Source organism: Pieris brassicae, chromosome 3 (genome assembly GCF_905147105.1).
Source record: "Pieris brassicae chromosome 3, ilPieBrab1.1, whole genome shotgun sequence".
Classification (NCBI taxonomy): Eukaryota; Metazoa; Arthropoda; class Insecta; order Lepidoptera; family Pieridae; genus Pieris; species Pieris brassicae.
The window spans coordinates 11,859,508-11,872,547 of NC_059667.1; the positions used below are offsets into that span (position 1 = coordinate 11,859,508).

The following is a 13,040-nucleotide window of genomic DNA, read 5'->3' on the forward strand; positions in this document are numbered from 1 at the left end:
GGGTGAAGGAAAACATCGTGAGGAAACCGGCTTGCCTTAGACCCAAAAAAGTCGACGGCGTGTGTCAGTCACAGAAGGCTGATCACCTACTTGCCGCCTATTCGATTAACAAATGATCATGAAACAGATACAGAAATCCCAGACCTAAAAAGGTTGTAGCGCCATTGATTTTATACATTTAGCTGACCCGGCAAGAATTGTTTTGACATATAAAGATCCGGTACTATTATCGCTATTCAGTAATGTGTGTTGGGTTGTCAAACCCAACTGATAAAAAGCGAAAATAAATTTAATATCATAGATAAATAGATTCCTAAAAGCCGGTCATGCCATTTCGGAGGAGTTTACATAGACAATTCATTATATTTTTAGTGTTAGGTAGTGTTGGGAATTATACAATGCAACAGCCATAAATGTTGCATGACTCGCTATATGCAAACTATACGCTATAATAGACCTTGTATGATAAAGGTATCTTGTTCGTCCTACAAGACATAAGATAAGCACGGTGTGTCCAGTGTGCTAATCATTGTTAATGACAACACACGTGCGTTGATTGAATATTGTCAAGTGTTTTGTGTTACCAGTAATTTACATTTATTATAAGTTAAAAAAGTTCAAATTTGGATTTTGCTGCGTGTTGTAGGAATTTTGTTTTTCTGTTTGTTATAAGGTAAATATTATTTATTACCATAAAAAAATAATTCAAGTTTCGTGTTACATATTCTATCTATTTATTATTTATTCTCAAATTAGTATGCCTCTCTATCATTATTATTTATTTATTATTTATTCATCCATCATATTTAATAAATATGGGGAAAAAAATTGATGTGAATGACCAGGAGACAATAAAACGAAGGATGAATACTGATAGTATCGATCATGTGGATATCTTGAACGCAGTCAGTATTTGTGAATTTTAATATTATGTTTAATAAGAAACTATTAAGATACTTATTATTATGACGTTAAATAAATACGTACGTTATTAAGTTCCTAAAGTATAATTCGAAGACTAAATTAGTATAATATACCAGGACCGCAACAATAACAATTCAATAAAAACGCTAATTTGTTTCGAACAAAAACATTTACAACAGTTGACTTCTTGATAACATGATGATACACTTTAACCATTGCTTCATATAATAATTACACTTAATAACATAAATATTTCCTTCTCACATTTTGCTTAACGATGTAAGCAGGACAACAAATGTTTAATTTTAGCTTGTGATAATCAGTGATATTCGCTTAGTTTTTATTTGGTCAGCGCGGATGCGACGCGCACAAATTTTTGAAAAATTTAAAAATATAAATTGATAAAATCCCGCTTTTTAATCTGTGACTTGTAATGTGACTTAGACAAAGTGCAAAGACTTAGTGATCAAGGTAAGCTTTTGTATTTTATTAATATTTTTTATCAAAAATATCGTTATGAAATATTACTTGTGATTAATAATATACTTAGTTCCAGACATGACACAAACCCAGAACACGAAAAATTATTTACGTTAATTTTTTTAAATTAATTTAAGTCCAATTAAAGATTGTAATTTTAATGGTTTATAGTAGTTAAGTACCCTCAAATTACTGTTTAAAATTGTTAGATAATTCTTAGTAAACATGTTGCAATATGCTTTATTCATTTTTCATAATTTTTATTGTCTAAATACCACCTCAAACATCAATTATAATTTAATCTGTTTTACCCCTAGTTACTTTAGTCAATAATCTGACCGCTTGGGGTTAGGGTTTTTTGAAAACAGATTTTTGTCTGTTAAAAACTTTTAACATTTGCACTATTTGTGAAATATCCTATGCATCGTTCAATTTAAAGTTTATAGAAGGTTTAATGGTTTTTTAACCTGTTATACAAACCTTGACATCAGGCGATACCTTCACGGTTCCTTAAACCGGTTGACTGCGACCATTCACACCATGGACAACAATTTTAATTGAATATAATATTTATTATACATTATAATATAATTATTATTAATTAATTAATTATTATAAATTAATTAATAATATTCATGCAAATAAAAATAGCACTAGGACAATATAAACAAATCACAACTATATTTTGAACGACCAAGGAATAATAGATAGCTTAGATGAGGCTGAAATCGACATCCGATAAGAAATTGCGATAATCTCTATATACATAAATATATAAAATTCTCGTGTCACAATGTTCGTTCCCATACTCCCCTGAACCGGCACGACCGATTCTTATCGATATCTTATCTTTTAAGCGTATTCAGTAAGTCTAAGAATCTATATTTCAAACCCCTAAGTGATAAGGGTGTCCACCCAAAAAAAAATCTCTTTAAATTTTGTATTATGTGGCTATAAAAAATATATACGACCCTAAATTTTCTAGACATTATTTACATGGCAAAACAACGTTTGCGGGTCAGCTATCTTATAAATGCTAATATCGGATGCGTCTTATACATCCAAGGATACCTTGACATTAAATTGGTCTCGAATCAAGATACATAGGTAAAATATTTGATTTGAATATTATGGCAGCCAATATTTGTTAAGAACTAGGTTTTCCTGTTATTAGACAGACATGACCTCATCGTCTCTATGGTTATTATTATTAAATAAATTTAATGATTATTTTTACTTTGTAGAAAAAAGCATTGATCATAAATGTTTATTATTATTATTAATCGGTGTAATTAAAAGGTATAAAAAACACAGAAAAAACAATTATATTAACACCTACTAGGATCACAGGTAGGTAGAGGTATAGGATATAGACAGTTGGTGAATGTAGTTTTAACCACAAAAATGGGTTAATGGTTAAACACTGTGAGGTCCCGGATTCGGTCCAAGCGTGTTACACACGGCAGGGAGTACTCCTCCTTGCTTACACTCACATGACAACCCATGTGTTTGCCCAACTTTGTCACGAGCGTGTCCATATTTTCCCTGTTACGGTTTTTATTTCGTCCGTCACAGACAGTTTCCACAGAAGGTCCCATCTTCGAAACTGTCTACCTCGTTTTCCTTTCTTATTTCTTGGGTACCACCAATATATGATCCTGTTGTTCCACTTTTCTATACCTCTTACTATATGATCAGCCCATTTCCACGGTACATTCTGTGCTCATTAATGTTTCCACATTACTACAATCTTCGTATCCTCGTTGTGACGACTTCAATTTTCGTGTTGTTAATTATGATTTCATTATTTACTCTATCCTTCCTGATATTTAGCAAGCTTCTTTCCATCGCCATCTGTTATATCTTCAGTTTCCTGGTATGCACTTTAGTGAATGCCTAAGACTGGAAGTATGCAGGTGTTATATATCTTTGTTTAAATTTCGGTGTTTTTCATTACTTCCTAAGGCCCCAGTAACATTTTCATGTTTCCCAATTTTTATATCTATTTCTTTTGACATAATATCAAAGGTTGAGATTTGTTGGGCCAGGTATATATCCTTGCTTATAAGACCTATAAATATGTAAAGATGTGTGTCTTCTAATCTTTTCAACACTGGAATCATTTTATATTCTTTATAATTATTGAATGACATAATTTTAGTAATATTATTTAATTTAATATGTTACTTAGTGATATAATGATATATAATAGTAGGTTACGTGATAGGCATAACTAGTCAGCCTTCAAACCTTGCTGTTATATAATGTTCTAGACTTACGCTCCCTATTAGGAGACAAGGTTATCAACTCCATATGATTAAGATCTGCAAATGTTTAATTCTTTATTTAAATTTTTCACAGAAAGTCGCCATGTCACTATTTAATTATATTGCCTCGCGGACAGGCTGAGTTTCAGAGCCGGGGCGTTATTACCTTTATTGACCCTTTTTACCATTGAGTACATTTCACGAGTTGTATATTCGTGTATAGTTAAATCCAGTGTCTCCTATGGAAGAAAGAATGAATAGCATGATTATATGACCATTACAATTTATTCCATAAATAAAACGATTATTATATAAAGATCTAAAGAGCTCACAGAAATTTTATTTATCCGACTACGTTAGATACCTCTTGAAATATTTTACATTGTCATCTAATGCGCACAAGTAAATTTATACTTCCTACTGTCTACATTGCTACTACGAGTAAAACAGTTGATATGTTGTCATTGTTGCTTTGTTTAAAAAATATTTTATGTACGTATGCATAATTCTTAAATAAAAATAACATTTATACATTTCCATATAACTTTTTTTGCTTTTCTTAAATGATCTTCATGGTTCAATAATGTTTTTTTTAATATTTCTAATCTAATTTCATCATCACAATGATTATTATATAAAAATAGTTATGCTGAGTCCACAGTTCACGGAAACAATAGGCAATTATATCTATATAATCTATAATCAATTAATTATTTATTTATGCAGAATCTGTTTAGGTTGTAACTAAGATTCTGCTCGCGGATACCTGGGAGTTTAGCCAATATGACGAAATGCCAGTTCGTGTCGACAAATTTTCATAAAATATAATTTTCGACTTTCTACATACACTACTCTTAAGGCATCTTGACTAAGCCCCTTGGACACCACTTTCCTCGTTATCGTCTGTACAAAAACAAAGTTGTAAATCGCGTCGTTGGCTCTTGCATTGTACATCTAACTTCGTAACTATTGCTCAGAGTCTATAGCCATGGAGCTCGTGGTTTTTATTTCCGTGCGTGAATTTTTTTGCTTATAAGAAAGATGGTGCTTTCCTTACAGTGTTAATCCCCCATATTTTATTGCGCTAAGAAATAACTAATTAATGCAAGATGCGGGCTCCGAACCCACAGCATTTGGGTTGCAATTAAATCACTGTCCCATTGAGGAGATCTGATGGTCTGAGGTTGTTCATAATTAAGTATATTTATTGCACCTCGAATCCTAATATTAGTAGGCATTACATAGTTGCAACGTTACGAGAGTTCAAGGTAACATTTATACCAAATATGAGTTATGACTTATGACAGGTATTAAAATTATCATATTTTTGAAAATAATGAAAGGTTACCTAACTGCACCACCGGCTTATTACATACATACACAGGATTTAGAGATTCCGACGAGACAAAATCTTTTGAACGCTTAAGTTGCCTTGGAAGTACCTTACGAAAAATAACATTCTAATTAACTTCCAATATTGCCATTACTCTGAGAATTTTGACCTCACGTAACGGTAAACTTTACTTTATTTCAAATAACAACGTTGTGTTGTGACGACGATCGTGTTTTGGTCTAAAAGTTGAATTTTTAAAATCTAATTTCAATTTTAAGTTTAAATTATATTTTTTTAAAGCAAAATGGCGTCCACAATGTATGAGCATTTTTTGGAAATTGCCTTTGAGGCCGAATTGAATACTAGAGAGGATCCTGAGCTGCTAGAAATCGCCCCGGAAATATGCAACGAGCATCCAGACACTAGGGACGCAGCAATCACTGAGCTTAGAAGCATGATTTTTGGTATGGTTCCTTTGAAATATTTTTATTACGTAATGTATGCATACCTCTCGAGAATATTCCTAAATTAACATAAACATAACGGACTGTATAGAATCCAGGAAATTTATGTTAAGAAAGCCTTAAAACCGTTTTTTACATTTCGCAGGAATTTGTGTTATATACAGTATCGCTGGAATAGGTATTGTAGTCGATTCTTCAAAAATACATAATATGGATCATATGAACTAAATCTAAATCTTAAAGAAGAAAAAAAAGTCACGGAAAGTGTGTATAATTTAGACAATATTTTTGTGTCTAACAATTTTTGCGAACATTGAGAAATCTAAGCTATCAATTTTTTTTCTTTGATGAAATAGTAACAGGGTTGCCAACTGGCCTTTAGTATTCATGTACATTACAATTACATGTACGCGTTTTAGGAACTTACGCGTCATCTTTAATTAAATATATCAAACAATTGTAGTTGTCTTATACAAAATAAGCTTAAAACGGTAAATATTGAATATGACGGATGACCAATCCTTGATTTCGTTTAAAACGGATAAATTTCAAATTTATTGTTATCGTTATTTCGTCCACAGAGCAACGAACTGTTACGCAGATCATCTCTCTATAGTATTGCGTCATATTGTTACGATCGCAGTTAAAAACCTATTTACTCGTCCAAAATTGCAACGTAGTTTTGTCACAATAGACATGTCTACAAAACATTTTAAATTATATGTCCAAAAAGTATTTTAAGTTTATCTGAAATAAACCGTAACTTTACGTAGAAACAGTTGTCGTTGACATAATTTCAACAATCCACAGGCAAACTAACGTTTTCGTTGATTTATTACAAATTTCAGTTTAACTTTTATTTTTCCAAAAAATATGATCGTTATGGAGATGAAAAATACACCAAAAATAACTTTCCACGAATCTGTTTTATAAAAGGAGCAAGTTTCAATATAAAGAAGACCCACATTTTGTAAACTAATTTCAGATCGAGGGGAATGCGAGCCACTTCGGACGGACGACGAGTACTTGTTAAGGTTTCTTCGCGCCAGGGACTTCATCATACCAAGGGCGCATAAACTTGTAAGTGTTTTCAGAGTTTCATTTTCTTAACTAAATTGTACACATCTGCGATAGGTTATAAAAAAAGTTATTATGGCTTATATGTATTTAATATAATTATAATTATTAAAACGATAAAGACTATTTTTCCCTTGTAAACTAAATCTAAATATATCGTCAATAGTTAATCTTAAGTGAGTAGAGTTATTGAACTCTTGACCTACTATAATTATGCAGTATGTTAATATGAGTATAACATTATAACGGGTTACATGAATCATACTAAATTTATATAACCATGACTGATCTTTTATTCTTATTTTAAATGTAAATTATTGTTAACCATAAGTATTAAATTATCATTTGAAAACCCACATAATGAATGAAGTTTTAGAGCCCGTGAGAACTTCTTATGCCAGCTATTTTCGGGTCTGTTTATTGACTCTCATCTCTGTGGTCGTCTTTTTCTGGAAAATGGCACAGCAGGCTACTTGCCTATTAGATTGGCAAATGATCTTAAATCTGATTCAGAAATCAGAGGCACCTAAAAAATAGGTTGTACTGATTTAATCGTAGACATGTTAAAAATATGCCATCATAGCTTGTGACAATTCTAATGTTTAACATATGTTTTTCGGAAAAAGGTTATAGTGGTCTTTCTACTTTAAGGTGTTGCGTTAAAACCTGTGTACAGGAGCTTTTTCCAGTAGTTCATAATCAGAAACATAAATTTACTCATACGTTAAGGAATACATCAGTGGAAACTGCCACGTTTAAGACCCAAAAATAGACTAATAGAAAGATGAACAAGTGAACTGATAGATTAGCCAAGACCATTGAGAAACGATACTAAGCTCAAACTATGACCTCCTAATGTCAAAATTAATAACTTCTCACTTGTATTAAGAGATGGTCGAAGTGTACGCCAAGTGTATGGCAAGTGCTGGAAATCGGCGACTTGAGCGAGACGTGTACAAAAAACAATAGAAGCCAGAATTTGAGAAAAACCAATTTTCTAAACCTGGCATACTTCCTACTTCGAGCGTCTTATAATAACAACTGAGCATTTATTCTAAAGGCTCTAGGGGGCGGCGTTACTGACTTTGTTTCACAATTTTAGTTTACGACCTGAAAATATTTAAAATACACTGTTCTTGGAGTTCTGTTATGAATTATGTGGATAAGAATCGTTATGTCATACGCGTAATTTTAGTGACAAATCCAGAAATAATTGAGTTTTTTGAACGTTAAAAGAAACGTTTCACAATTTAGTTAACGTCAATATTTCTTTCCAAATAGTAATGGAGTTGATATTCATAATTAATCGTCATACATTAATTAATTTATTGTTATATAAACTTTACGAAACGTGATTTATTGTACAAAAAATATGGCAAAATATAACGACAGTTTTGCAATACAATAATATTAAGAATGTTCTCAAGGACGACGCGGCTTGGACTTAGCACGAGCAATAACGAATTTTGAATCTCAATTAGTACACAAGTGTTATAGTATTGTTATTACTATTATTTTTAAATTGCGTTGCAGTAATACAGACTGATTAAGACAGTAATGATTAAGTAAGAGGGATACACTGTTGAGCATTGTTCGCCTTTTTTTATAGAACAGGGGGCAAACGGACAGGAGGCTCAACTGATGATAAGTGATACCGCCGCCCATGGACACTCTCAATGCCAGAGGGCTCGCGAGTGCGTTGCCGAAAAGCGACTTGAGCGTGCGACTCCCACGTTTGTGTGTTTGGCACAGGAAATTGATAACCTACTTACCTATTAGATTGACAAATGATCATGGAACAGATATAGAAATCTGCTGCCCAGACCTAAAAAGGTTGTAGTACCACTGATTTTTTAAATAAGCAGGAAGGCAACTGGCATCCGTATAGCTTGCGAGCGAATTCTTCTAGGCAAACTTAAACTTTCATGGAACGAAATTTAGCGCAGGACCAACAACTTTTAGGGCTGATCCTTCCTTTTTTACATTGATATATTTAAAACATTGCGTTTCTCATGGCTTCGATCAGTATACTACCGCTGGACTTCATCAATTCCTGTATTTCCTGCACGCGTCCAATGACGCCTATGTGTATGTATTTGTATACTTAATTAAATGCATTCGTGGATTTTACTGATTTATTATATAAATATATGTCGGACAAATATCGTCACTCCATCGATATTGAGATCATCATTAGCGAAGATACGAAGAATTATCGTACAATATTTAATTAAGATTGATTCCTTTTAACATTAAAAATAACATAGGGTTAATGTGTCCATGGGCGGTATCACTTAACATGAGATGATCCTCCTGCCCATTTGCTTCCTCATACATAAAAAAACTCCACTGAATACTCCATCAGTATTGTGTTGCGTTCCCTGAACACACCGTCTCACGGCTAAAACGTTCGGCTACATACTTTTTATACATTTTTGTGGGTTAAATTGTATTACAATACAATTTAATATGAGATGTTTTCACCAAAATCCACAATAAATTCTGTTTCCAGCTCGTCAGATACTGTGAATTCCGAGAACAATGCACACACTTGTACCAAGATGTCGATCTGTGGGGACTCGTCAAAGCCGGTGAAGCCTACGAAGGCTGTATGTACGACCGTCCTGATGTAGGGAGACTTTCGATCATGCGCTTTGGTATGTTGTTAATCTTTATACCTGACACTCTCTATATTATAGATAGATATCACACAGCTATAATTACCAAATTTTAACAGGAGTAATAAACACGAGACAAACTGGGTATCTATTGCTCAATCAGCAATAGATTCGTCGCGTATCTGTGTCTATGAGATTGGCCAATCACAATCGAATGAAATGCGCTTTCAGAAGTCAAGTCAAAAATCATTTATTCATATAGGTAACATAATGTACACTTATGAACGTCAACAACAAAGATTTGTCTCAGATTGTCAAAGATCCTCTATCAGCAGGAGGCATGGTGAAATAGGAGCACGCACTTACATTCTCGTGGAAACAACACGCAAATAGATAGTCAAAATAACTAACATCACCGCATACACGAATTCAAGTACGACCAGTCACCACAATTAGCCCCGATCACGAGTATGACGCATGGCCAGCCATCAGCCCTCCCGTCATGTTTTAGGGAGAGAGACAACCCGACGCATGGACGCCGCCATAAGCAATGACGATCCTTGAAATATGAACTTGGTTACATAAGAAAATAATAATTATACTGAAATAATTTCATACCACATGGATGACGGTTTGTTCCCACTTTACATTAAAACAGTCGTGGATGTTGACGATCGCCCTAGAGTCTGGAAATGCAGCCGAGAGATTCAGCCGCGTTACGCGTGTCATCTTGTCTTTCCAATTTCATTCTCAACTCCGTGTTCATTCAATCCAACAGGACTGTTAGCTATATAGTATTATTTCATAGATTATATTATAAATATACTTGAAAACATCTTACGATAAAAACAATTGGGTCTAGTTTATGTTTATCTGCAAATGAACTATTTTTATTTCAGGTAAATGGGACCCTTCGGAGTATCCCGTTGAAGATCTAGTCCGTCTTGGTATTGTAATGTTTGAGATCGGTATACGACAACCGAAGCTCCAGGTGTTTGGGGGCACTGTGCTTGTAGATCTGGAAGGCCTGACACTACGACAAGTGTCCGCCCTGACTCCTTCGATCGCGTATCAAATTGTCAATATTATGGGAGTGAGTATTTTATGAAATTTACTAGTTAATCTAGGTAATTCTAAGGGTTGTAAGTTGGCCAATCGCGGCAGACTCTCTTAATAGACAGCGCACACTTGGGGGCACAGATACAGGGAAACTGTTGCCCTACACTCCGTCCATAGCGAGGAGATGGGGCCGTTGGGTTTCAATAGGTAGAGGTCCATTGCATCTCCCGGAATGACGCTCAAAATTCCCGTGTCACGATAAAGAAGTTTCACTTCAAAAATCATTTCCTGTTTATTTTTCTTCCGTCTATTTGTTCCTCGAGCCTTTATTTTAAATGAAAGTTAACCTTTCTGCTTCGATTTTATAGTTACTTGTCACCTATAAGATGCTAATCAACGGGAAATACCAGAATAATTCCATAGCATTACCGCCTTCGTGACTTAATGCCTTAAGCACTCAGTGCATACCTAAACGGCTTGGTTTCCAAAGAAGCAATAATAAATTTAATAGGCATTCACGAAAAAGTGGAATCCTGTATATTAATATTTTGTCTGTAAACCGTCCGTCCGTTTTAATTTAAAACTAATATTGTATTATATTTCGTAAAGCTTTTTAAATAAATAAAGATAATGTAGTATTCCATGTATGTGAAAGAAATCGGCCCTGTAATTTTTTAGTTAATTCATTACAAACAGAAATAAATACAACCTCTCTCGTGTCACAATGATTTTAACTGAACTCCGAAATGACTGGACTGATTCTTATAATTTTTGTGTATATTCGATATGTCGTAAACTATTTATAACCCTAAGTGATAAGGATTGTCCACCCATTCTTAATGATTTGTCATAAAAAATGCTTGCAACCCATATTTTTTACACTTCATACCAACCTCCACATTTTAATAGCAACATTAGTAGATAGTAGTAATTCTTATAGGGCAAAACAACCTTCGCCAGCCATTTCTATATCCTTATTTTCAGGTCTCAACACCAAGTAAACTGAACGCGTGCCACATCATCAATTATAACTGGCTACTGAATACATTCTTCTTCGTGTTCAAGAAATTCATACCCCAAAGGGCGTGGGACAAAATACATTTCCATGGGAACGACTTGAAGTCACTCCATAAGCATTTGGACCCGGCGTGTTTGCCTCCAAGGTATGGGGGCACCTGTAGGAGCCACGTATCAGCTCGCAAATGGTTGCAGAAGATAAAAAAGTACAGAGACGAACATTTTGACAAAGAAATGAAACAATTGGGATTTGTTATTAAAGAATAGGATATTTCGTCTAACTGTTGGTGACGAACCAACGACCATTTTTTTAAAGTGAAATGCAAAATTCGAAATGTATACAAGTTAATCCTCAATCAGAAATCATTTAATTCACGAGTCCGCGTTCGATTCTCAGGAAGAATCTTTTTCATATGATCAGCCATTCTTCTTGCAATTGAAGAAATGACTGTAATTTCACTGTTACTTATTATGTGGTCTATTCAAGATAGGGTATAATAATTATTTTGTATTGCTTTAGTACGGAGAACGTTTTGGTATAATTTGCATATATTAAAAAAAATATTAACTTCTATTTAAAAAGTAAGCTATGCAAATAAAATTATCGAGTCTTTGAACAAATATGATTAAAATAAAAGTTTCGAAATTACGGATTACGCTAAAAATATGCATTTAGTTAAAAATGGTATATTCCTGTATTAGGTTATTTTATTAGTGGTTGACATTGTAAGTTTTTTTTTAATGTATAACGTTTGGAAAGTTCCTCGTGCAGGTTTTAAATCGATTTAAAGTAAAATTACGCTTTAATTTAAATAATTAATAAATAATAATTATTGTAACATATAAAAATTGCTCAAAAGTAAAATAAGATTATTAAAGTTTGTCTGTGATATAATCTTTACAAAATTATCTGTTTATGAGTTAGGTTGTTTTTATTTGAAACTCTTGAATACTGAATTCTAGTCTTTTTTACGAAAGCAACATTTTAGAAACGGTATGAATGTGATATATAATAAAGATTTTTTATATGATTTATTTTATTTGTAAATAGATTAATTATAGTTTTTTTTACATTCTATCTCTTCGGATTCTTTCAATGACTATGATACTTACGCCTCCAAATCTAACAATGCTCTGTTAAATAAATTTTGTCTTTCTAAAGTCAAGGTTGAATAATCATTTTCCCTAGAAGACTGGGACGACGGAATTGCTAATGGACGACAAAAAACCAGTAATCTCAAATAGGCCTTGTCGTTCATACTTGGACCAAATCTAGTGCTGGAGAAGTTGAAAATACCCATAACCGATGAATATGCATGATGAATGTCGTAAAATTGGATGAAGCGGCTTATTACGGTCCTGACATATCTCTCCCGCTGCATCCGTGCTCTCTGCCTTTCGGGAAAATATAAATAAATAAATGAAATCTTAGATATGCAGATAGCTAAGCCTTATTATCTTAGAGAATAACAAAAATGGAAGAGTTATATGCTATAACTAATTTATTTTGTTAGACAAATATTCTTCTATAAGATACACGCGTTTACGGGGGTTAACGAGGAACATTTAACAGTACGTATTGGTGTACTTTAATACATATACTCTGTTCAATGAACTGTAAAAGCATTTTGCTATCCTAATATTGGATCAAAGCGAACATGTCTTTATTTATAAAAAAAATAGCGGACCCGATAGACGTTGTCCTGTCTTAACTATGAATATTGATTTTGAATTGATATAATTAACTAAAAATGCTTTACTATATACAGCATTCTTTGCTTGTTTTTCTGGGGCGTATATA

General features: G+C 33.3%; 1 protein-coding gene across 2 annotated transcripts; it reads left to right on the forward strand.

Moving 5' to 3' along the window:
- Positions 1-531: 531 nt before the first annotated feature.
- On the forward strand, positions 532-12,270 carry LOC123707512 (clavesin-2-like). 2 transcript variants are annotated; one of them, XM_045657608.1, is made up of 6 exons: positions 532-673; positions 5,305-5,468; positions 6,454-6,548; positions 9,058-9,202; positions 10,063-10,256; positions 11,207-12,270. In XM_045657608.1, exons 2-6 carry the CDS (start codon positions 5,309-5,311, stop codon positions 11,504-11,506), a joined length of 894 nt encoding a protein of 297 aa, XP_045513564.1. In that variant the 5' UTR covers positions 532-673; positions 5,305-5,308; the 3' UTR covers positions 11,507-12,270. The 2 variants fall into 2 exon arrangements, with proteins under 2 accessions (XP_045513564.1, XP_045513563.1); XM_045657607.1 differs by lacking the exon at positions 532-673 and adding an exon at positions 1,161-1,395.
- Positions 12,271-13,040: the final 770 nt, after the last annotated feature.